Source organism: Zonotrichia leucophrys, chromosome Z (assembly GCF_028769735.1).
Source record: "Zonotrichia leucophrys gambelii isolate GWCS_2022_RI chromosome Z, RI_Zleu_2.0, whole genome shotgun sequence".
NCBI lineage: Eukaryota > Metazoa > Chordata > Aves > Passeriformes > Passerellidae > Zonotrichia > Zonotrichia leucophrys.
Genome location: NC_088200.1, coordinates 71045262 through 71067019, shown reverse-complemented (window position 1 = coordinate 71067019; position 21758 = coordinate 71045262). Strand labels below are relative to the sequence as shown.

Below are 21758 nucleotides of genomic sequence, written 5' to 3'. Positions count from 1 at the left end.
CCGAGCCTCCTTTGCTCCAGGCTGAGCCCCTGCCCGGCTCCCTCAGCCTCTCCTGGGGCTCCATTCCCTTCCCAGCTCCGTTCCCTGCCCCGGCCACGCCGCAGCCCCTCCATTGCCCGTGTGAGGGCCCGGAGGGGCCGCAGCCCTCGAGGTGCGGCCTCAGCAGGGCCGGCCCAGGGACGGGCCCTGCCCCGCTCCTGCTGCCGCCCCCCGGCCGGCACAGCCCCGGGGCCATCGGCCTCTGGGCCCCGGGCACCCCTGGGCTGTGGCCGGCTGCTGGCACAGGGCTGGCACCCAGGACACGGCTCTGGCTGCCCTCAGAGCCTGGCAGGGGGCAGAGACCTGGGCACGGAGTCAGACACCCGCGCCTTCGATTGCAACCCATGGAAACAGCAATTACCAACTTTGTTACGAGCCACAAGGGTTTGAGTAGAATGTCAGTGAATTTGTCACAGGGTGGAAATGGAGAATTTTGGGGTTTTTAGAATGGAGGTTCAGGAGGCAAGATGGAGGAATCTGGGCCTGCCCTGTCCTTCCTCCTGTTTCTTTGTGGCCTCCATCTTCTGCTGTGATGGTGGCACTTTTGGATTGGTTTAAGGTAGAAACTCACTGTCTAACATAGATGATAGGTATTGGGAAGTTATGGTAAATAAAGTACACTTAGCTTTTAGTATAAAATGATAACACTTCCCTGAGGGCAGTCAGTGTGCCACAATCCAACCTGCCAGACAGACCTGGGCGGGTCAGAGAAAGAATGTTATAGATAAGAGAAAGTAAACAACCTTGAAAAGCAGAACTTTTCAAGATGCTTCTTCTTCGATCTGGCTGGGAAAAAGAGACTTTCTGACACCTGGGGGTCACCTCAACACCAGAGACCTTGTCACCACAGCACCCTCAGGGCTGTCCCAGCTTCCCAGCCCCTCTGCCCCAGGGGCTTGGTGTGACCTGACAAGTCACCTTAGGGAGCCAACAAATGAACAAACAGAACTATTCAGACATTAAAGATCTGTAAATTCAATGCTTCTGCATGTCTGCCTGTTTGTGTTTTCAATTATGAGCCCAGGTTTGCAAGATCCTCACAGCAGCTCCATTCATCCAGATGTCACATCAGGGAACACCGCGCTCTCCAAGCAAATATTAATTTGCAAAGTGTAAAAATTAACTGAATGATGAGGATGTCAGAACATATTCCCCAGTTATTACTGCCCATGTGGCTATTGCAATTTTGAGAAGCCACGCAGGTGCACATTTCTATTACAACTTTTGTCATCAGCCTGTTCCAAGACACGGCCCTGCAGAGGTTTTGCTTGTGTACGTCATTAAACACGGATATGTCTCACTGAACCAAAAAAATAATGGACATGAATGTACTGCAGATAATTCCAAATGGTGTTATTAGCAAAAAAGGGCAAAAATTGTGAAGATGAAAATAAGGAGAGTGACTGCTGCCTGATTTGCTTTTTGCCATGCACACTCTGTATTACAATTTAAAAGTAGTGGTACCCTACATTCTTAATTCTGGGAAGATTTGTGTCTTTCAAGTATTACTACTTCATGCTATTTCTCCTTCATAATAATTTGGGAAGAAACCTGTCTAATAATTTGCACTTTTAACCTCCCAATAAATATGAATTGTGTAATTTGTTTTCCAAGCCTCTATCACAATGCTACAGTTTGGGGAGTACCTGCAGGCAGCCTCATATGTTAATTGTTTCTATGCAGGCAAGATCTCTAATCTTCCAAGAACAATAAATGTCTTAATAATTACGTTCTCATTTTGCTTTTTGCTTTCTCTGTATGGCTTGTTAAGCACACGTTCAGCCTACTTTCATGAATTTTCTTTATATTTTGCATTTTCTCAGATCTGCCCAAACTGCAGGGGCTTAAAAGGTCATCTGAGGTGCATAGTGATAAATATACTGGTGCATGAGAGTATTTCTAGCTAATGTTTTCTTTTATGAAGCCTTTCTTCTGGAAAAAGAAAACAAACAACAAAACACACACCAACAATATGAATTTTTTTTTCTGATTATGGTTGTTATGGACAAATAATATGACTACTTTCAATATAAATGTTGTGTATTTTGCTTTGGGTATTTTTGTTTGCTTTTGTTTTTGTTATTCATAGAAACTGGTAGTTCAAAAATTATTTTTAGAGCAACAAAACACTGTCATTATTTGTGCTCAAATTAAAAAATTACAGTGACATAGTTTTGACTAATTTACATTTATTAATTGATAAAGGCATGGGTCAGACTAACGCTGTGTTTGAAATGAATGAATGAATGATTGAAAATTAAAAAGCCTGTGCCACCCTACCATTGCTTCTCCTAATTCTTCAAAGGACCAAAATTTAAGTTCACACATCTTGAGCTTATTTAAATTGCATGAACACCCTAATATGATACCTCAAAATTAATTAATTAGTTAATTAATTAATTTTAACTGAGCCTACAGGACCCAATTATTCAATTTCTGCAGATTTAAGTGTTTGGAAGGATCTGGGGCCTAATCCTGCCATCATTCCATTGAAGCACCAAAAATGCAGTGTATAAGATCTGGGCACAGATGGCACATGAGGAGACATCCCAGCCAACTTCCATAGGGATGTCTAGGCTTTTAAACAACATGGTGTTAAATTCTGGATAATTAATTCTATGACGGCCTGATTAATATGGTCTGTTACTCAGATCTATAGCAGCAAGTCCACAAATATAATTTTTTACCAAAAAAAAAAAAAAACCCAAAACAAAAAAAGGCAAACAAAACCCCCCTAAAAAACTAACAAAAAAACCCAACAAAAACCCCCCAAACAAACCAGCAAAATAACAAACTGAATATGTCAACTAATTTTCAAAAACAGTGGACTTCAGGGATTGATTGGGTTTCTTTGTAAATCAATAGTGTTGTAATACTTTTACAGGTAATCTTTAAGTGGCTTCCAACACAAAGAGAACAACAACATTTGATCAATATTAATGAGCAGAGGAATTCAATGGTGTGGTTTCCAGGCATTTTTATCCACGTTCATATAAAATAATGTCAGCAAGATTAATTGTGCACTCAAAGTAATAGATCTGTTCACTTTGCTGCTCTTTTGAGTTCTTCTCTGTTCAGTTCCAGGGGTATCAGCCAACATAATAAGTATAGTCCAAAATATATCATCCTGTTAGTCAATTGAAATCCCATGCTGTTTTTGAAAAAAATATTGAAAGTTAACTTAAAGTGCAGCAGGTTTTAAATTTTAGATGTTCTTACTAAAACCTCTGAGATTTCATGGAGGTATGAATCAAATAAATGCATCCTCAGCAGAGCTGCAGAGGGGCTCAAGGCAGAACCATGTTATCTGTTTTCTCATTTCACAAGTAGAGTCAACGAAAAATTCAAAATAAAATCTTGTATCATGCCTTACCGCAGTGGAAACTGCATATCTGAGAGAAACCATGAGTTTGTCTAGAGAAGATAAAGCCAGGAAAGCAAGGAAACCAGTTTAGTGATAGCCATCTGCCTCTAAGAAAACCAGCATAAGCATTTGTTTTTGCCAAATATAAAATCTGCTGATGGTTTGGTGGGAAGCAAAAATTACAGGGGATGTCATTAAACAAGAAATCAACATCAGGCCATCTTCATCACACACTTGGATTCTCTGAATTCAAAAGTATGCTAAAACAGATTATCAAAAAATCAAAGTCCACTTTTTCTTACTAAGTCAAGTGTAAGTGATAATAACAAATATGAAAAATATAAGGAGAAAATAAAGAAAAAAATGTGTACTCCAGTGGAGTGAAACATGCAAAATAACCACTTTTTTTACGAGTAAAATTAAGTGAAATGAAATAAAAAAATCTTAGCACGTTTGATGGTATCAATCCATTTTCTCTTCATGCAGAAGTAATATTACTTTAATGAAAAACACTAAATTAGATATTGACCTTAATATACATCAAGGTAAAGATACAAAGCTAATTGCTTCATTTACTTTGTGGAATATTACTGAAGTAGGATTAATAGATAATGGTATTCTGATGATATAATAAGCTGCAAATCCCATCAAAACAAATATTGCGAGCTATCATCAAACTAATAAAACATATCAAATAATTTTCCTTTTCATTTTAAAGGAAAGTACTCTCCAGCTCCTTGACTTTTGGCAACAGCTTAAGTTCCTCTTGGCCTTATATGGATGTCACATAGCGTTTTTCCTCATCTGATAAATTGAAATCTTCACCAGAGATCTCTCACACAGTTTTAACATCCTAAGTTGGAAGATTTCCTCTGTGTTTGGATAATACATGACACTTTAGGTGCTTCCTCAGCAAAGCGAAACCTTCCAAATAAGCAGTGACAGAGCTCACTTAGCAGGAGCTCCTGTGTTTTGGAATTAGTGTGTGCAAAGGCAGCCAGTGTCACAGACAACTTATTTCACCTTCATGGGAAGGCAAGAATCGGCCTCCTTGCTGCAGGAGCCAGCAGAATGGCACAAGCTGCCCATGGGGAGGGAAATAAGGATTATCACACTGAATCAGGCTCAGTATCTAGGTAATCCAACCCTGCCCTGCCTCTGCTCAGCAGCTCCTGCAACCTGAGCACAAAGCTGAACCATCCCGCCGTGGAAATGAGCAAAAATCTGCACAAGATATTTTACAAATATTTGTGATGAGCTCAATTTCCGAGTCTTTATAGTTGATACAATTTTCTAAGTGACACACGTTTTCTTCACATGTTTAAAAATTTCACCACCAGTATGCACACAGATGATAGACTGCCTTTTTTCATAAGTACATTGACCTGTTTCTTTCCTCATCGCCCTTTTAAAAACTCAAAATGGATTTTTGAAAGGTCTGCCCCTTCAAATGTGAGATTGCACAATTCACACTTCAGCAGACACAAATCCAAAGTATAATCTAATCCTATTCAAAAGGGACCATCTTCCACAGGGACACGCAGACGAGCATTCAAATCCATCAGGAATGTCCCTACAGGTTCTGGCAGAAATCTGCTTTATTGCACAAAAAGGTCAGGAATACAACAAAAGCTTCTGAGGGTCTCTGATCTTCCTCACATTTACTGCTTTGGTTTTTAATTCAATATTATTGTGAAGACTTTGGATATCCCCAGGTGCCTGCCTTGCAGCGCAGAGTTTGGGAACATTGGAGGAGCACGTTCCCAGCAGATGTGCTGTCGACCTTCGGAAGGCACTGCAATCATGAAAATGTCTTCTAGACAACGTGCTCATTCTGCCAATAAAGTATTAAAAGTATTAAAGTATTAAAGTATTAAGCATCAGCAGTAATGAACTAATGCTTTGAAAGTAGTCCAGTATTTGCTCCTTCTCACTCAAAGATCTTTTTTTTTCATTTATAAGTAATCCTATGTTAAAAAAATACATAAACATCTAAATGTTTTAGGCCCAACTCCATTTATACTGGTGCACCATGACAAACTGACCATCATCAGTTAATAATGATGATCATAATAAAGCTGTATTTAGAACTCATCCTTCAAAGCTTCTAAAATGTAACAAGAAATTCTTCCTTGCCCAACACATTCAAATATGTGTAAAGTAAGAAGAAAAGGGAATAAACCAATCCACAACAGCTCCTTCTTATCCTTCTAAAAATTCCTTTCTGAATTTGCTACTGTTGCTTCTATTTCACTGCTGGGATACACATGTACTTTGCATCAACAAATTTGTATTGACCTACACCTTGCTTTTTGTTTGGTTATTTAAACCTGAAAAGAACAGGCACTGCAGAACATCATTCACAGTTTATGTGGAATATTGATAACAAAAACTGATTGCTGCATGTTATTCCAGTTAATGCATGAAAGCAGACAAAGTAATTAGATGACACACACTGTCATCTCATGAACATTCCCAAAATACCAGCACTGGGGGAAAAAAATTTTTAAAAAATCTGTTCAGCCTGGCTTGTAAGTGAATTAGTAGTGTATTAGATTCTATCTCCCTATATATTCATTATAAACTGATGGCAGAAATCCAGACTTAATTGCACTGTGATTAAATATTTATCTTGTTTTTAATGCGGCAAATGGAGCATGTTGATTATAATGATCAAGGTGTCTCTGTCTGGATGCAGAAAAAGATAAAGTTCACCCTCTGAGTGCAAAATGGCTTTTGGGTCATTTCTGCACGTTTCCCTCCAATTCTATTCTCTACAATTCTTCTACAGTGAAGAAAATTAACCTGGATTGTCCAGCCATCTCCCAACCTTTTTTGAGCTAATAGCTAGAATATTTTCTGTAAAGGAGCAATTTATACTTGATGGATATACAATGACTTTCCTTAAGAGTCTTAAACTTCACACCCAAGCCTTTGATGGCAAATTATACCCAAATTTAAGGCACGGTGAGTGTAGCAGGCACTTTAGTGATTTTGCAGAGGGTGAGACATGAAAATACTCTAAAATCTGGGGAAAGTATTCAAGACATTTTCCCCAAGTTGTCTTCCATTATTTCTCTTCATATTTCTCAGCTTTCAAGGCTAAGAACTTTCTTTGCCAATTTTCAATGCTGTTTTCTACCTCTTTGTACCCTTTGCCACCCAAATATTTGTTTTTGGATAATGCCCACAGTATTCTTCCCCCCCCAGCTCTCCCACAAACCTCCTTAGTGAGTGCTGAAGTGAGACCTGCTCTGCGTCTCTGCATCGCCTTTCACAGGAGGATTTTATCTTCCCAGGGAACACCTGATCAGTTTACAGAAAATACAAATTTCCAAGGCCTCTTCTTCCTTCTTTAACTTTCCACTCAGGCAGCATCATTGCTGCTTTTCTCATAGATTATCCTTTCTCTGTCACTGACTTCTCCCAGTCTTTCTGACCCAGCTGTGGCATCTTGTTTGCTAACACTCCTTTTGTGATTTACTTTGTCTCATTAAAACTAAATTCTCCAACATACATTAGAAATATTTTCCAAATTTATGTTTCAGTTGAGTCTGGTTTACATCAAACAGGGAAAAAAAAAAAAACAACCAGAAAACCAAACCACCCTCTGCAAACAGAGAGAATAATTTTGTAAAAACTTTGCTGAAGGACTGCAGACTTGAATTTTTAATGCTAAAATATTCAAAGAAATATTAAATTCGATTTCAGTTGGGATGTCTGGAAGATTTAGCTCAAAGGTGCAGTCCTGAAAAGGCTAATGTGTACAGATTCTGCATTAAAACAAACTCTCCAAATCCATTTTCTACATGATTGGAACAAATCCATGTCTCTGTTTACTGCACTGATAATGGCTTAAATAAAACAGTCCCAGCAATAAAGAAACTATATATTGTTTGGTACCTAATGCAGAATCTCACTTTCAATTGGGATTTCTGTGCAACAGTGTTGTTTTTATCATCATAATTCTTGTCATCATATATGAAGATGTAATTTTTTATTGTTTCACTGCACTTTAAACTGCCAATGATGAGGACTTCTCATCCTTTTTTGCCTCTATAACTGGAAAATGGAAAAAAAAACCCTGCAAAGATTATGTGAACCTTAATTATAACAGCAAATAGAATAAATCCAGTTAGTCCTCTTGCTGAGGATTCCAGTGGGAACTAAAAAATGCCACAGCCTAAACTTAGGCTGTTCACATTTGTATGAGTCAGATCCTAATTGCTAGTGCTGCATTAATGACACAGAAACAGCAGAAGAGAACCTCAGAGGGTGGTTATCCTCAGGACATGAAATATTATTAAAAAGTGATGAAAGAGAATCACTAAATGTGAAATATATATAGTCCAAACAGGCATAAAGTTGTCCACAGCAGAAACCAAGGGAAATAGACAAGAGTTACACTCCAGTCACTTATTTCCCTGAGGATATAGGACAGAGGAAATATATCCTTTTCTCTTCCACTTTTTTTCCCAAGCTGCCATCAAATCCTGCTATTTCCATGTAAAAAACCTTAAATCCTATTGAATTCCAGATTCTGTCACTATTCTCCAACTCTTTCTCCTTTCCTAGCTAGACAATCCAGCTAGGAAATAATTTCTCTTTTTTCTCCAAAAAACATTGGTTTTTTGTCAACCCAGAAACCTACACTGATTGAGAATCCCAGCTTAAAATCACAGCCTGTGTTTGTGTTCACGAGCCTTCAGTTTGGAACATACACAAGCAGGATCTCTTGAGATCTGCTTCCTTTGCACCAGCTACTTCCACAGCGCAAATTCAAATTAATTGCTTGTGATTAATGTGGTTCACGTGAAGCCAGTTGCACCTGGATGGAAGCGCTGACTTATTTTTGGGTGGCTAATGGCAGTAAGCCCTGCACAGCAATACTGCAGGTTGGTGTTTTCTGACAAGCTTTAATGCTTTAAGTTGAAATTCCTGCTTGTGTTTAATAGTAATGTAAATAGTTTGTGATAAGGAGTTCAAGCACAGCTCTCAGCACAGGTAAATTTTGCCTTCCAGGGTTGGGGCTTGAGCTGCAGCACTCTCTAGGGAAATAATTTATTCCTTTAGGGAATGGCATGGCACGCTTCCATTGGAGATCTTGCCTTATAGCCCCTAAAAGAGCAAACCAAGATTGAAGTGATAAAAAGATGTCACTGTTTATTCAAGGTCCTCCAGGTGCACTTATGGCCAAAAGCACATGTGATACAGGGCTTTGACACTTTTATCCGTTTATCAAAGTAACATAATTGATGAGAATCCCCAGTTAGAAGAACATACAATGTGGTAATCCCCCCACCTTGTTTTGGCCTCCCTCTGAAGAAACTGTAGAATTATGCAATGATACTTTACAGAGCTACAAATAGATGAAAGAAATTTTTTAAAAGCAAAAATGTTCTGACATCAGAGCCACAGAGCCTTTCTGGTGTCCACCCTCAGGTGGGTCATAGGTAGCTTGACAGACACATCCAACTGCATGACTTAAAACAGTTTGAGGCAAAAAACTTATTTTGAATTTCTTAAGATGTGATATTGTATGGCCTGCGTTGCTCTTCAAAAACTTGAGATGGAAACAAGACCTGGTGAGAAACACATTGCTTTGCACCTTCTCTCCCTGCTCCTGCTCAGAGGAGGTTTGAGCAGAACACACACCTGGCAGGATGTTTGATTTGTGTTTTGTTTAATAAAAGAAAAGCCCAACGTTCCTGTTTTGCAGGAAAAAAAAAGTAATAGAAGTGTTTTGTCATTTAGGAGGCTGGATTAAAAAAATAAAATTGAGACATTTTTGGCCAACATGGAGAGATACTGAAATACTCTCACTCTTTCGCTTAGTGTATATTAATAAATAAACTGTTCTGCAGTTTGAACAGGATGAAATTCTGTTGAAAAGTTGAAACTAATGAAATTCATGAATAACTGTAACACTGACTTGTAATATTACTGTGGAGTGTTAATTCATGCTTTGTTAAAACACAGTGCTGCAGGAAAATTGAATACATAAATCTCTACCCAGACCTTTTTGGTTTTGGGCTGTGTCTTCTTCTTTGTAGCTATTGCAGCCATTCCAATAAAACTTCAGGAATTCCAAGGCATTTCTCAGGGTATTTGACACAAATAACTTTCAAAGTATATAAAGGTAGATTTCATGCTAGCATACTTTTAGTAATAGAAAACTGGACATTCATTGGAGCATGTTACAATTAAAATTACAACTGTGTTCATAGTTGGGGCATATTGCAATTTCATAATTATTATTTTTATCCCAACAGTTGCCACACAGCCACAACTCCCATGGCAGCCAGTGGAAGTTGTGTCTGGAATAAGAGCTGGACTGGGAAATCTTTTGGCCTCTTATCTTCAGTCACTCTGACAATTGTCATTTAGCATTTTATTGCTTTACAGTGCTGTAGATTGCATGTAAATGGTTTTGCCATGATTTTGTTTTGAAGTCACATGGCATTTATTTATAAGGAAGACTACTGCAGACAATAGAAAAAAAAACAGAAGAGAAAAATCTGAAAAAATAGTTGTTTTCAAAATAATTTTTTAATTACTACAAATGTATATATGACTACTCATACACAGGCAGGTGAAGGCTACATATCATATTAGGCTTTTGTCAAGCCAAATAAAGGACATTCATGCTCTCGGTTAAAGCATAGTTTATCTAAAAGATTTCCAGTAGAAAAAAGTAAAATTCATTTTCATTGCATTAGTAAAACTTCAAAACAATATACAATAAAAATAATCTATTACATTTCTAAGACAAAACAAAACAGGAAGGCCTTGGCTCTTGCAAAGAGTGATTGCCATATGAAAAGTCAATATATGAGTAAAAGTGATGTGAATGAAGTTGTACATATTTGTTACTGCAAGAAATCATCTAAGAAGTTGCTGTATATGTGCAGAAATCCCCATGGTCCTGTCTGAGTGAACTCATTCAAGCCTTTGCTTGATATTTCCATGCACCTAAAGCAATTTATATTCTCTTTATGATAAGAAATGCATCTGAATTTTACCTGTTATGTTGTTTCAGTGGTACAGTTTAAAGAGGGCTGTTTAGTCCTGCCCAATGTTTGTGACAAGCAACATTTCACTGTTTTTTAAAATAACAAGGACATATCTTCCTTCAACATATTTTTTCCGTTCAAGCTATGACAGACTTAAAGATCTCAAAACACAAGATCCTGATTATACAATCAGCCTCAGAGGAGGCTGACTTTAACAGAAGTACCAAATTCTCTCAGTTCAGCCGTGCTCTCTATATTTTGCCACCTGCCAGAGAGCTTTCCGTGCTTTCTTTAGCAGCCATCTAACCTGCTTAAGCTCAGGTTTTTTAACACTCTGATGTAATAAAATATTAGTTATTGAAAAGGTGTGGTTGTAAGAACTAATAATTCTTAATTACATTTATTTTAATTAATAATTTTCTTCTGTTGAACAGGAACAGCTTTTCTAGAAACGGATCATTATTCAATATGTTTTTTGCCTCCTGAATTGATGTACAATACACAGCCATGACAACTAAAAATCACTTAAATTTGCACAGTAAAGGAGTGAAATTTCTTCCTCAATATTATGTTTCCACAGTCAATCCAGCGCTTTAAAGATGGTCATAAGATGTTTAAACCCAAAATAAGCATAAAGTACGACTCCTTGTGATGCTATATTTGATTAGAGTCCTTTTCATTTGGCTTGTTAACCTGCTACTAAATCCTCAACCAACCACTAATTCTGCTTGGTTTGCTTTTATTAGTATTTGCTTATTTTTATTTCACTTTCCACACATCTAATGGCAGGATGGGAATCTTAAGTGACAGGTAATCCAAATATTTGACCAGAGAAAATTTTTTCATCCCCACTCCAACTTTCAATGAACATTCCCACCAAATTCCACCTTCCGATTGCCAGCACACATGCCACTGACATGGTTCACTGAGATCCCTACAGCAACCAGAACAGTACCTCGTTCATCTTCTCATTCCTTCCTCATCTACAGAGGATGAAGAAATAAATACCAAATAATAATATTTGGATGTTTATTATTCACTTGTCTTAGCTGCCCAGAGCTAGAACTAGTCCTACTCTTCTCATCTGTCCTGGCAAGGACTAGACACCTACAAAATCTCTTTTTGAGAAATGCTGCTTCCCAGATGGGAAGAGCTGCACCTGTGTAAAACCACTCTGTTTGTTACAGACCTCATAAAATCATAGAATTTGGATTGAGACTTTAAATATCGCCCAGTGCCACCCCCTGCCATGGGCAGGGACATTTTCCACCAAACCAGGTTTCTCAGACCTCCATCCAACCTAGCCTTGATCAGTCTGAGGCAGATGCCTGGCATGAAAAGCTTCATCTTGGAAAACATCTGCCTCAAAATTCAGGCAAGAAAGGAAGGGAAAAGCAGACGGAAGGAAAAGCTCATTACAGGAATCAGTGCCTGGTTTAGGGGATACTGTATGATCTCCCACTTTATTCGTACACTGGGATGACTATTGTATAACCACCACAAATACCACTCTCTGAAACTGTGCAGGTTATAGAAAAATGCCCATGTCTGAGTTTCTCAGGCAGCTGCCAGCACTGCAGGCTGATTTCAAACTCCTAGCTCACTTTTTTTGTCAATCTTGGAAAGAAGCAAGCCATTTTGCCAAACTGTTATTTTTATGATATGTGGATGGACAGTCACTAAGGGATAGGCTAAAAATACGAATTAATTTTCATTCCTGACCTATGCAAGATTTCCAGCTTTTAAATATGACAGGCTGCTCCAATAGCCTTCAGTGCCACCTGGCATCTAGGACTATTTTTACTGCATAAGCCTCATTTCCATCAGAATGGGGTTCAATATGACCTTTACATAATTTTCTGATTTAGTCTGTATTTTGCTTGGAATAGATGGAAAAGTAATTAGCAAGCTAGCTGCAGGCACTGGAAAAAAAATAAAATATGCAGTTGGAGAAAAAAAAACGAAAAGGAATTGCTACAAATGCGTAAACCAAGTTCAGCAAGACAGTAAATCTGTGGTACAGTCCCTGGGGGAATGGCAAATCCTTTCCCTTAGAATAATTCTGAGAGATGATTTCCCTCTTTGAAATGTGTGAAATGGAAGAGCTTTGCACACCGCAGCAGAATCTCTGTGGAAACCACGACTCCGGGTCCTGCTGTGCAGTGGGCAGGAAACTGAGGTCCTTGAGTCTTGACCAGACACACCCTTGATGCTTCGAGGGTGACACAGAAAGCAGATTAAACATGTCGTGCTTTTATTTTTAAAGTTTCATTTCAAGAACTTGAAAAAAACCCAAAAAACCAAAAAACAAAAAACCCAGAAAAATCTGATTTGGTTTCTCTTTTTTCATTCTATGAAATCATAGAATGGTTTGGGTTGGAAGGGACCAAAAAGATCACCGGGTCCAAAACTAATCATAGTAACCACTGAAAAAGGCACTTTCCCCCCCTTTTTTTAATTTTCTTTTTTTTTTAATTTTCTTTTTTTTAATTTTCCTTTTTTTCCCAATTAATAAATGCCCCTTAATAAGGCCTCTCTGGGCATTATTTTCATGGAGAAGAGAGACCCTTCTGTGAAATTGTGAAACCCAATTTCAAACCCACATCAGCTAAGTATTTTAAGGACAGAGACATGGTATAGTTTTTATATAAGGATATAAGCATAATTTTCATGTAAATATTAATGCCAGTATGATCTCAAATATTTTTAATTTCAATTCTTAGCCTCATTCCCTGAGAAGCAGAGACACAAAGTGCCCAGAACTTTAACCAGATGGATCTCACCTGCTCTCTGATGAGCAGGGCAATAACCAAAGGGCAAAAGAATTTTCTGACATGAAGCATGGAAAGACAAGGAAAAATTGATTACAATATTTTATATTGTTATAAAAAAATCAAAACTATGAAAATTTGATATTCTGAATATCAAAGCAATATTCAACTGCTACATGGGATTTTAATACTAATATGTCTAGGGTTTTAAATCTATAAAAAATGACAGTCCAGTACCTTTTTAAATGCAAAGATATTTAGATAAAGATAACTAATTCTTCTACAACATTTTTATAGCACAAGTTCCCTTCTGTTGTTTGGGGTTTTTTTTTAAACTCTACATGTCTCTGAGGATCCAATAATTGCACAGATATATTCTCCTAAGAGTCATCAAGGCTCTGCCAAGCAAGTCAGCTTTAAAATATCTACTGACTGAAATAATTTACATTACCTTTAATTTTTCAGTTTTTAAAATCTATTTTATTTCTGTAAACCATCTTTTTTTTTAAAATTCTGTTAAAAAAAAGACAAACAACAACACAAGATGTTTTGGTATCCCTCTTTAAAAAGTTAAACACATGAGATCCAAGGAAGAAAACAAGCACCAGAGAAACCTGGAGTTCTCCTAGCAGAACCAAAACAAAGCATGTAACTTCTGTTTTGATTTTTATTCTGGAATTATATTTCAGGTATTGCTTAACACCATGCTCCTAGAGTAAGGGTAATGGATAAGCAGTTATGGGTAAACTCTTAGTAGTTTTAGATCTCTATTTCTCATGACTTTTTGATAACTGTAATTACTATGTCTTGTACAACTTTCATCCTGGAACTTGTGCTCTTCCATTTGCTAAAATTCCATTAATTTCCTTTAATAAAATAAACTTAATTCTATAGATTTTTGCAGCCAAAGTCTCTTTCATTTGATAAAGCATTTTCAGCTTTTATTCTTTCTCAAAAGTGATTTTTCCCCCCCTATGTTATTTACTTCTTTAGGAAAAACATGCTAAAATAACTTCTATGTAAGTCAAAAAATCTAAATAAAGAGGGAACAGGGTAGATCTCACATGGAATTTTGGAAGGGTAATATAATTTTTCTTAGATACACAAATATTCAATGCAGCTTATATACTCTGCCACAAGGTTGTTGAAGGGATTATTTTTTAGCAATGTCTTTGAAGAAGGAGGCCCTGCCATGTAGTGAATCTTTAATCTCTACAACACCTAAACTTAAAAGACAATAGCAGATCTCACCCTTTAAAAGAGCTTTTATTACCATGAAACTTTAAATGTGTTTGCGTGTTATATAGATGGAAGGCAAAAATGAAAACGCTACGTTTCCTAAAGCATTATAATTTTTAAAAAGTAATAATAATAATAGTAATAATAGTAATAGTAATAGGAATAGTAATAGGAATAGGAATAGGAATAATAGTTATTATTATTATTATTATTATTATTATTATTATTATTATTATTATTATTATTATTATTATTATTATTATTATATCAGTGGCAGAGGCAAGGAATGGCTCCAGTTAAGTGGTGATCTCAAAGGAGATGTATTTATTACCTCAGTCAAAATCAGTGTGTAGAGGCAAGTGAACAAACTGCTGTGCTCTGTCTCATCAGGTGTTGGAAGAATTACCCTTTAATAATTGTAGAAACTACTCCAGGCTCCTTGAGGAATCCATAAAACCATGGGGAAACATTTTTGGGATGAAAAGCTTCAAACAGCAGGACATCCAGCAGGAGTTCCTTGCTACATTAGGCTTTGAAAAATACTTGTCAACAAAGGAGTCTCCTCCTGGCTCAACAAACAGCTTTCAAAAACTCTTGTTACTTATAGATGGGAAAAAAAACACATGGAAAAGAGAGAATTTTCCTGAGATTTTCCTACTTCTATTAAATAATTATTTAATTAAACAATAATTTAATTCAATTGTTTTATTAGATTTTAAGTGAAAACAAATGAAGAATATGGTGAAGTGTCTCAAAATAGAGTTTAGGTGTCCATAAGGACATAAGATCATAGGTATAACTGGGAAGAAAAAAGAGATCTGGAATAATGCTTACCCAGAGGCATTGCTAAGGAAAACTGTTGAAACTGTGAGGAAAAACTCCTTGAAAAAAACTCCTTTATCTTTCCTTGTAAAGTAACTTGGGTGAAAACATGGGGTTATAATTAGAATTCATAATTAGTCTGAAGCACTCTGAAACTCAAGGAACTCCAGTGAAATATAATTTCTATAGGGAGATAATTACAGGGCACTTATTATTACAGGATTATTAATCTTCACTTTACTGGTTACAATGCTCAAAGTAAAATTTTTTATTTTAAAACTTTGCTTCTACAAGATTCCTCACAGATGGCATTGTCAGAGCAGCTAGGCCCTATCCCAAAAAGCAGAGTATGGGAAACAACAGTGTTTCATCCTTTTGATTAAACAGGAAAGGAGATTTTAGTTTTGGTCCTGATCACAGGTCAATTAACAGTTTGTAATTTTCATAGAATATCAAAATAATTTTTAAAGTCTTCACAAAAATATTCGACGCAATTTATCCTACCTCATGTTCTTTCACAAGTGAAGGCATTTGTTGGAAAAATACTGTGTGCATTGATTATGATTAGACAATGATTAGAAAAATTTCATTAACTGGCGGAAAATTGCTGCATATTTTTTGTGGAAAAGAGCAAAACCTGGTATTGTATAAAACTGTCCCCACCAGGCACATGCCACTGAAAGGCTCTAGGTGAGTCCATGAGGTTTTGAATGCAGTTTCTATTTATTTTTCTGCAGCCCTGCAACTGCATGGCTGCATTCCTGCCCTGAGGGAAGGGAATCTGCTTTAAGCAGAACCCACAGTTTTACAGATGCCAATAAAATCTGTGAAATAAGTTGTATTAAAACAAACCTGTAAGAGTGCAGAACTAATCTGTGTACTTTCAAAACAGCAACATCTGGTCATATCTTACAGCAAAATCAATAGGAATCATAAATTAGGGAGCATCTGAAGAGCTAGCATTGCTTCTAAAGTTTTTAAGCTAGAAATTAATGTCAGATTGCACTTTATGCATGGATTTTTCTCTTAGTATAAATCATATCTGTAGTGCAGCCCACGTGGCTGTGTTATAAATTCCACTTTCCTCCTCTTGAACGTTTTCAGCTGATGTTTCTGGGTAGCCTGGCCAGATCACAGGGGCTCTCACAAAACCAGCAGTGGTGTTCAAAGAGGGAGGCCAAGTCTTTGGGAGATGCTCTAAAAAAATATGAGTATTTAAACCATTTCCCTAAAGGGAAAAAGACTGGGGGTTTTGTTCTTTCCTAAGTGAAAACACATCCTTTTCTAATGTTTCTGTTGAATAGCTGCAGTAGGTTTCTGCTAGAACACTTTCCATGAAAACTCCAAGACTGACAGATCTCTCAAGAAATGGAGAGTTGAAAGTGTTGATATTTAGTAATTAGAATGCATGGTCCATTGGGGTGTGTGTGTACTCTACATTTTTTCCCCAAATTCCTCTTTTTTCTCTCTTTTGCAGCGTTATTTCTTATTCCAGTCCTCCTTCCTGCTCATTTTGCTGCTACACTCATGTTTAAAGCTCCCTTTTGCTTCTTTCTGTATTCAGTTCTAGTCTTAACTCTCTCACATTCTACTCTTGGCTTTGTTCTCTGTCCTTTCATTTATTATTCCCTGCTGTATCCTAATTACTTATATTGCTCCCAAGTTGTAGGTTAGCGTTGTAAACAGTGTTCAATCCTTCCTTGCCATCTTCCTCTCTTCATTCACTCCCCTCACCTTTTCTCTTTTGCTCCTCTGGAGGCCTTTCCTTCTTTTAACAAGCCACCATAAAGCGATTCCCCATTTATTTGATGTTTTAGCTCGCTGAGTTTGTACAACTCAGTGCCATTTCAAATATGTTAGGCTGCTCAGTGGCATCCTTCTCTGGTACACTGTCTTCTTTTTCCTTTAAATACTCCCCAGCTAATGGATTGCCAATTAATTAGAAATAGTTAATCTTCACAATAAAATAAACACGATGCGTTTGTGTCTCTCTGGGAGCTCCTAAACTAATTTTTATGGCTGTGATGGTAACCATTCTCACTGCTTGGCAGCTTGTCAATGGAAATAAAAGTTCTCTGAGCAGATAGCCCAGCCATCGTTTGGAGAATGTTTTCTCTGAGCACGATGCTTCTGCATCTGCTGCCTTTCTTTTCCTTTCCTTCACTGCTTGTTCCCATCTCTCTAAAGGATGTCAGTTTTGGGGCATCATCCAGGTGACTGAGTTTTTTCCAGGACAAAGACAAGAAAAAAATCTAACATAAAAAAAAAAAATTAAAAGAAATTTAAAAATCACTGATTTGATTTTTTTTTTCTTTCAGCTCCTGATTGAATCATTCTGTTACCTGAAGCTTGACATGCCAGCTTAAGCATGGAAGAAGGAAGGAACATGCCACTGATATTTTTAAATGCTACAGAAGGATTCTGTTTCCTGCTGACTCCAAGTCGAGGAGAAGGAGAAAAAAAAGAAAGGGCAACAGAAGAGGATAGATCCCAGCTGTGATATTTGCCAAGTTACACACAAAATGAAAAAGGCTAAAAATGATTTTAGTAAAGGCAGCTCTCAAGAAATGGTTGCCACAATGCAGATGTGATGTAAATAATTCATACCTGCTGACGTTGGGTCCTCTTCAATGGAGGCTGTGCCAAAAGGTGTCAGGAGTGGGGAGGGAGGCAGGGACAGGGAATGGGAAGAGGAAGGAAGGGAAAGAGAGAGAGAAAAAGAGAAAAAAAAATACAAATGAAGAAATTCATGTAATGCCAATGGTTGTATTATTTACATTTTCTTAACATAAAAGCAATTAGATATAACGAGACACTTTATTCTCATAATCTTCTACCCCTTCTGTTCCACTCAGCATCTTCCCAGGCTGGTGGGAATTGCTGATTCTGAAATTGGGCAGTTAGGGAGCCAAAGTGGCCATTTTGGGGTGGGTTGTGTGTCTGTCTGTCTGTCTGTCTGTCTGTCTGTCGGGCACACAGGAACTGGGCTCCCCATTCCACATGTCTATTTGTCTGGGAAAAGCAATAAAAATCCTGTCTTCACCTCTCCCTTTTGTTGACAGATAACCATTAAATTGCCTTAAGTTACCGTCAAAAAGCACTGATGGCTCTGGACTATCTATTACGCTCACATTCAAAAGAGGGAAACAGACATATTCCCAGCAAAAGTGAACTTTTAAAGTACATCAGTGACCTAATTCTTTCTCTTCTTTTAGTCAGTGTGGTTTATACACACATGCATCACAAAAATGGTCTCTTCACAGCCTTGAAAAACTTTTGGATGACAGTAAAAGCTGAATTCAAGTGCTTCTCACTTGGATGCTGTAAAAAGGACCTAGAAGTGAGAGAACTCTCCATAAATGCGATATAGAGATATTAAACACGTGTAATTCATACTTTTGCTTTTTCTCTTTTAACGACTGCCTGCTGCCAGTTGAAATGGGAGCTCCTCCTGTTTTGATTTCTTGCAGAACCAGCAGAGACAACACTCCTTCATCCATGGCAGGCATTGATCCTCCCTGACAGAGCTTGCACATGGCATGGCTAAAAACTCCAAACATTTCCTCAAACAGCACCACCTCCACGCTTGGTAAATTGACTTTTTTTTTTCTTTTTTTTTTTTTTTTTTTTTTTACTTTTGCTATCACCCCATGTATTCTGCAGGGAGAAACCAGGAGAGGAGCAGGGAGACCTTCCCTTTTTTTGGCAAAGAAATTGTCAACAGACACCAAGTGCAATTGAGAAGGGCCATAAGTCTTGGTTAAATCAGCACAATATTCTGCTTGCAACTGTACGTGACAGCCAGTGCTGAACACATCAGTTATTGCTAATTGCAGAGTAGCATGGTGTCCTTTTGGGGACTGTCAGATCTAATCGAGAGGAAATAATGAATTACTCTCTCAAGCACCAGCCAACCAGCTTGTCTCCAACCACAGTGGTTGGAGGTGCACAGGTGATTTTTGTTTCTAAAGTTTGGTGTTCAAATAAACCCTGAAGAAGGCTACACAGAAAAAAACCCCATAACATTATGTCAGGCATAACTTAAAGTGGCCTAAACATGGTACTTAGCAGAGCCTTGCCTTCTGTAACTCCTTATTTAAAGTTTGAAAGTGTGTTTTGGAACTAGACTAATCCATTATGCAGTGTACGTATGTAAAGATCACATCAAGCTTTAGCAAGTTTTTTAACTACTTAAACTAAAATAAAATGTGTTTGTGGTAGTAGAGGACTTCAAGGTAATGAAAGAAAAGAGGGAAAAATACCATCCCCCTCTTTTCAACTAGAACTAATCAGCTAAATCATTAATTTAACAATATGAAAGCTGATTATAGACACACACAAAAACCTCCAAAAACCAAAGAAAGCAACCAACCAATCAAAAAAAGGCCAAAGAACCCCGTTCCCCCAAACCCCACAAAAACAACAAAACAAGAAGCCCCCAAACCAAAATGTTTAGAATATTTAAATCTTAGAAAAACAGGCTCTGAAGTAAATAACAAACTAAAAATTAAGTCAATAAAGTAGGTTGCAATTTCTCAGGGTACCAGTGGAAGAGACAACTACACAGACAGAACAGAACATGAAAGCAGGAAGTCAAAATTTTACAAATGCCCCAAATCCATATTAGCTTCCAGCTCTGCTGCTGCTTGAATGAAAAATAATTCAGAGTACTGGAGACTCTGCTTTAAAACTGGTTAAACAAAATTGTCCAATTATACAAGGAATATGTATTCCAGCAACCATTTCCTTCAGACTGCTATTTGAATAATATTCTGAGATTTAATTATCAGGATGAATAGCAGCATTAGCAATTCAAAGCTGGATTCTGTTGCTACTCTGATGGTTGTTTCAGAGGGACCACTCTGCACTTAGGTACACATCTAAATAAAACAGGGTAGCTGAATCTCAGCTGAATAAATCAGATGCCAAAATGGCTATGCCAATAATGTTACTTTTCTGTTTATTTAAATAATTTTGGCTGTTTGATTGCTGGTTTAAGCTCATCCAGGAATAGACTGTATTCTTTTTCTGTCTCAGTTAGAGTTGGTGAGAACTGCTTTTGCAAAAAGACCTAATTCTACTTGTCAATACTGCATTAATCCTAGACAGAAATTAAAGATGAGTATTAAAAATGGAGATGAAAATGCAGTTCTGAACCTGTTCACAATTCAAACAGACTTCTACAAAAAATTAAATTAACTTAATCTCCTGATTTTTGTGACAGGATATTTTTACCTCCCATTCGATTAATAAACCATGTTTAAAAAACCAGCCTTCAGTAAGATGTTGAGTACTCAAGGAATATACCTAATTTTACTTTATCATACCACCCCAAATGCAATATCAGCACTCTGCTTTCCACTTTTAAGGAAATGCACCAAATTGCCACACCAAAATTTTCCTACACTACACCACCTTTTTTTTTTAATTTTATTTTTTTTTCCCCATCAGCAGTGATTTAAAACACTCAGTTATTTTAAAAAATCTATTTATATAGTGACTCATCCCCAGGGTAATTATGTGTAATTTGCTCTTTGCTTGTTTCAGAGGAGGGGAGAGGGGGTCAGATGGGCTGGCAGAGGATGGTGAATCACTGCTGTGGGTGGTGGGTCCCCATCAGAGGAGCCAGTAATTTAACAAAAAAACAAAAAAAAAAACAAAAAAAAAAAACAAAAAAAAAAGCCCCCCAAAAAGTCACAGACATCCCCAAGTCATGGTCTTATGACAGCACTGCAAGACCTTAAGCTGTAAATTGTTCTACAGCTTTAAAGCATTTTTCACCATGCATTTCTTCCTCTTTTAATGCATCATTGACAAAATATAATAAGATATATGGTGGGAAAGATATTGGATTTTATCTTCTTCAGAAAAACTCTGATATTCACTTGGGAAAACTTAATTTTGTTTTTTCTTAGAGGTGAATAATGCTGCATGACGTAAGTGGGATTAAAAAAAAAAATAATCAAGAAGACATGGGCAGGTTTGGAAAGCCTGTACCAGGTGACATGTCATCCAACATTAGCTTAAGAGAGATAATGCAGAAAGGCAAAGCTTGGATAAGTATCTGAGTATCTCTGCCAGACTCCTGATTATTTCTGTTACAATGGCAGAAGCTTTGACAGTTCTAGGCAAAAAAAAAAATCTGAATTTTGAAGCATAAATGTCTAGGTTTAGGCAGATCCAGTGTAACAGCCTGCTATGCTGTGTTATATCTTATGACACATTACACTAGCTTTGCATTATATTAAAGTTTGTGTTAAGTTTATATTAATGTGAAGGGTTTTTTTTAACATTCAAATAAAATGTTAGACTCATATACAAAGGAATAAACTTGGATATATATGGCATTTACCCCTATGCAAAATCTGTACAAGACGTTCGCAGAATTATCCAGAGGAACAGTAAGCTCCAAGAGAAAATGACATTTTTCTGAATGCAGCATCAAAACTAAATTATAGTCTGCTCAGCATCAAATCCCGGGGGTCTCAGAGGACCTGTGTGCAAGGAAGA

At 37.3% G+C, this 21758-nt stretch overlaps 1 protein-coding gene across 1 annotated transcript in view; it reads right to left on the bottom strand.

Annotated features, from left to right (window-relative positions):
• EDIL3 (EGF like repeats and discoidin domains 3) overlaps nt 1–21758 on the bottom strand; it is a 238317-nt gene that overhangs the window by 120639 nt on the left and 95920 nt on the right. The window contains exon 3 of the mRNA XM_064736890.1: nt 17856–17885. Within this exon, the coding sequence (XP_064592960.1) occupies nt 17856–17885 (30 nt within the window). The remainder of the gene's footprint in view (nt 1–17855; nt 17886–21758) is intronic.